This window comes from Aplysia californica, unplaced genomic scaffold, assembly GCF_000002075.1.
Source record: "Aplysia californica isolate F4 #8 unplaced genomic scaffold, AplCal3.0 scaffold00003, whole genome shotgun sequence".
NCBI lineage: Eukaryota > Metazoa > Mollusca > Gastropoda > Aplysiida > Aplysiidae > Aplysia > Aplysia californica.
The window spans coordinates 1,898,902-1,902,632 of record NW_004797273.1 but is presented as its reverse complement, the minus strand read 5'-3'; the positions used below and the strand labels follow the sequence as shown (position 1 = coordinate 1,902,632).

At 40.9% G+C, this 3,731-nt stretch overlaps 1 protein-coding gene across 1 annotated transcript; it reads left to right on the top strand.

The window, feature by feature from the left end:
- LOC106011102 lies at positions 1 to 3,670 on the top strand. The gene is made up of 3 exons (XM_013079503.2): positions 1 to 210; positions 1,334 to 1,532; positions 2,584 to 3,670. Exons 2-3 carry the CDS (start codon positions 1,426 to 1,428, stop codon positions 3,332 to 3,334), a joined length of 858 nt encoding a protein of 285 aa, XP_012934957.1. The 5' UTR covers positions 1 to 210; positions 1,334 to 1,425; the 3' UTR covers positions 3,335 to 3,670.
- Positions 3,671 to 3,731: the final 61 nt, after the last annotated feature.

Here is a 3,731-nt window from a genome sequence, read left to right as displayed (position 1 = left end):
ACCAAACATCCATCGTCTTGATCTCTCCTCCGTTTTTTTGTGAAAATTCTCTACCTCAAATTTCAGATAACAAAGAGTACGACGCTTTTGTCTCCTACAAATCGTGCCCGCGGGATGAGAGGTTCGTTCTACATCATCTGTACCCACGTCTGGAGAAAGAGCTGGACTTTCGCCTCTGTCTGCACTTCCGGGACTTTTCACCAGGGGACAGTACGTGCTTGCGATCGTTGATGATGGTCCACGCTGCGTAAAACAGTTAGACATCAGTACTGGGGACGGGAGAGTGCGTGTGTTTGCGTGTGTGTGCGTGTGTGTGTGTGTGTGTGTGTGTGTGTGTGTATGTGTGCGTGTGAGGTGTGTGAGAGAGAGAGAGACTGATAGATAGATAGACTGATAGATAGATAGATAGATAGATAGATAGATAGATAGATAGATAGATAGATAGATAGGAAGATAGATAGGAAGATAGATAGAGAGAGGGAGGGAGAGAGAGGGGGGAGACTGAGAGAAAAAGAGAGAGGCTGACAGGGAGACACTGACAGAGAGAGAGAGAGAGAGAGAGAGAGAGAGAGAGAGAGAGATGAGTTTTTTTGCATGGCTCTGATAAATACAACAATATATTATGATTGTGAATCGTTATTGTTTTACAGTTTAGATACCAGCGTCTGGGGTGGCTTCGCTGTCATGTTGCAGGAGACCCGCGTTCGATTCCCGAGTGGGCAGAACATTTCAAATTGTGCCAATGAGGGAGTAAAAAAACCCCACCCAATATAAAAATTAAAAACAAACAAACCAAACAGTTTGCATTTTTAATGGGTCTCTTGGTATCCAGATTAAATGAATTCTATCATTCGAGATAAACAGTTTCAAAATACTGGTCATTATGCGTTGTTCAAAACCGCTATAAAAAGATGGTTTCTTGCTTGGAATTTAAATTCTAAACAAACAGCTGCTTTATTAAAAGAGAAAGTAACAGGTGTAGTACACAAAACCTATTAGCTGATCAAGAAGAAATTCTGAACATTTTGTCAGGTCTCAATCAAGTAAACACATGATATTGAATACAAAATACACTGTTGTAAACAATAATAATAATAATAGACTGCATTTATATAGCGCTCTATCGCACAACAGGTCTGATCGCTTCACACCAATCACATGATCAGTGAGTGATTCATGCAAAAGAAAATATTTCCCACAAACAAGACAAACCAGTTCAACCACATAAAGAAGGACTTTCACAACCATACATTAATTATATTATTATACACAAAAGAACAGCAGTAAAAAGGAGATTTCCTTTAGAAAAGTATGTGTCTTTTCTTTCGAACAGCCATTGCCAACAACATCATCCACGCCGTTCAGAACAGCAGAAGGACGATCCTAGTTCTCTCCCCTAGCTACGTGGAGTCCGAGTGGTGCCGCATGGAGTACCAGATGGCACAGCATGAGATGCTCAAGCTCAAACACAAGATCATCCCTGTCGTGCTGGAGGACGTATCGGGAATACCCACTATGGACAAAAACCTACGGTGAACATTGATTTGAAATCTTAACCCTATTTGTACGTCGTGTTTTACCATCGTATCCATACGACGTGGGAAACTCTGTGTCCCCACTTTCCAAAGAGGAAATTTGCTCGTTAATCTGATCAGTACGCTTTGCACTGCAGTCTGTCAAAATGATTTTTTGAGAAATACTGAACGTTTCAAAGAGATCTGTGCACTAGAAGTATTCTCAAATGTGAAGAATACAACCCCTGGGGTACAAAATGACCCCAGGCGTACGGATAGGGTTAATTCTGTTCTATTAATTCAATAAAGATCTTGTCAGTATGTTAGTGTTTTAGCGCCTATAAATGGCTGCTTGCACTGTATGCTTCCCAGGAAGTTGAGCTTGCTTCAGAATGCTCTCAGGTCTGCTGGGGCAATAGTATAGATTGTGAAGCGCATGGAGCTTGCTGTTGAGCGGGGATTTGCGCTATATAAATGCTACCTATTATTATTATTTGACAACAACTTTCTCTATATTCAATAGTGCTTTTATTAACAATACTTTTCCCCATGTGCTGATGTTGACAACAAAGTAAAAGCCAATTAAGACGCTAGATTAACTAAGGCCAGTAACAAACACGTTCATTGAAATTTGTGATTTATACTTTTACTCAAGGTCAATTTTTTTTCTTCGAAAACGCCGTTTTCAGCCAAATGGCCACGTCCCCTACCTTTAAAAGTAGTTCATGAAAATGATAACTGCCCTCGTTCCTACGGGGGCTACTCAAATATTGTTTCTTTAAATTTTATCTTCTTCCCCTTTCCAACTCAGTTACTTGTCTTTTCATCCTCTCTTCAATTAAATCATTGTCACCCATTACCGCCTAGTTCTGTTTCTTTCACTCCCTTCACTTTTCCTCTGAGAGCATTCTCTCAGTCGTTTGTCTTATACAGCAAATTGGAGAGGTATTTTAATTTTTTCGTCTACGTAAAACAAGAACAACGTAGAACAGATTCTAATTTTCAAAACATAGTGTTAATGTTTCTTGTATATTCATTACTCCATCACGTCCCTCTTTCTTTTTACAAGGGCCATCATCGAATCGGTGACGTACATCAAGTTCCCGGGAGAGGAGCCTATTTCAAGCAAGTTGAGAACGAGATTTTGGAAGCTTCTAGAGCTGGCGATGCCCAAGAAAAAATCTGAAAGCACCCGCTCCAGCTGTGGTAGCTGCGCCAGTGATCTCCCCTTGTCAGCAGCGAGCAAAACATGCTTCGAGAGCCTCGCCGACTCTTTATCCAAAGAAAGTTACGGAGCGGAAAAAGTAAGAGCGGACAATTTCCCTTCTCCTATCACTGGCAGTGGTGTCATCAGCGGCAGCCTCGCATCCTCCGAGTTTGTGGACAACGCACTTCTCAACGGTCTTCATTTCCCTGATCCGCCAGCAAAACTCATAGAGCCAGTCTTGTTTCCGATAGACAAAGGGGACTCTCTAACCCCGTCAGTGGCGCTCGCCTGCAGCACGAGCATGTATCTAGGCTCTGACGACACTGAACCGGATGATACGTCATGTAGCGCGACATCTTCCGATGACGCGACTACGGCCTCGCCCAACAATTTCTCCTGGCTGTCCAGTACAAATACAGGGAGTTCTGGCTCCAAGTGGCTTCCTTCTACTTCTAGTGACAACAAAAAGGCAAAGAACGAGGCCAACAGTTCTACTGTTTTAGCGCCTTTCCTCAGTAGTGACAACCACATTATAGAAATTCGAGAAGTGGGCAAAAATGCCATTAAGGTCACCCCCAGGCCAAAAAAACAAGACAACAGATTATATGTGTAAAATGCCATTTTGGATTTTTGATCAGACTAGTGTTTCACAACATGCAAAAGATACATGCATTATTTTAGTTTCTACTAAGACAAAGACAAAAACAATGCCACGCCCACTAGTATTGCTTTGTAAGACGATAAAAAAGGCAACATGACTATTTGTCTAAACCTGAGGATTAAAAAAATTAATATATAATACCATATTATATTCAGCAATCAGATTTGGAAAAAACGAATTGACTTTGCTTCCCATTTTCATTACGTTTTCACTACATTTTGTTAACTTTTGGGAGTGTTAAAAGAGAGCAAGGAAAATGAAAAAGAAGAAAGAGAGAAAGAGAGAGAGAGAGAAATAGATAGATAGATAGATAGATAGATAGATAGATAGATAGATAGATAGATAGATA

Excerpts from the sequence above, each read along its gene's own strand:
- LOC106011102 (XM_013079503.2), top strand. The coding sequence starts at position 1,426 with ATGGAGTACCAGATGGCACAGCATGAGATGCTCAAGCTCAAACACAAG. Across the intron at positions 1,533-2,583 it reads ACTATGGACAAAAACCTACG|GGCCATCATCGAATCGGTGA; the intron begins GTGAACATTGAT and ends TCTTTTTACAAG.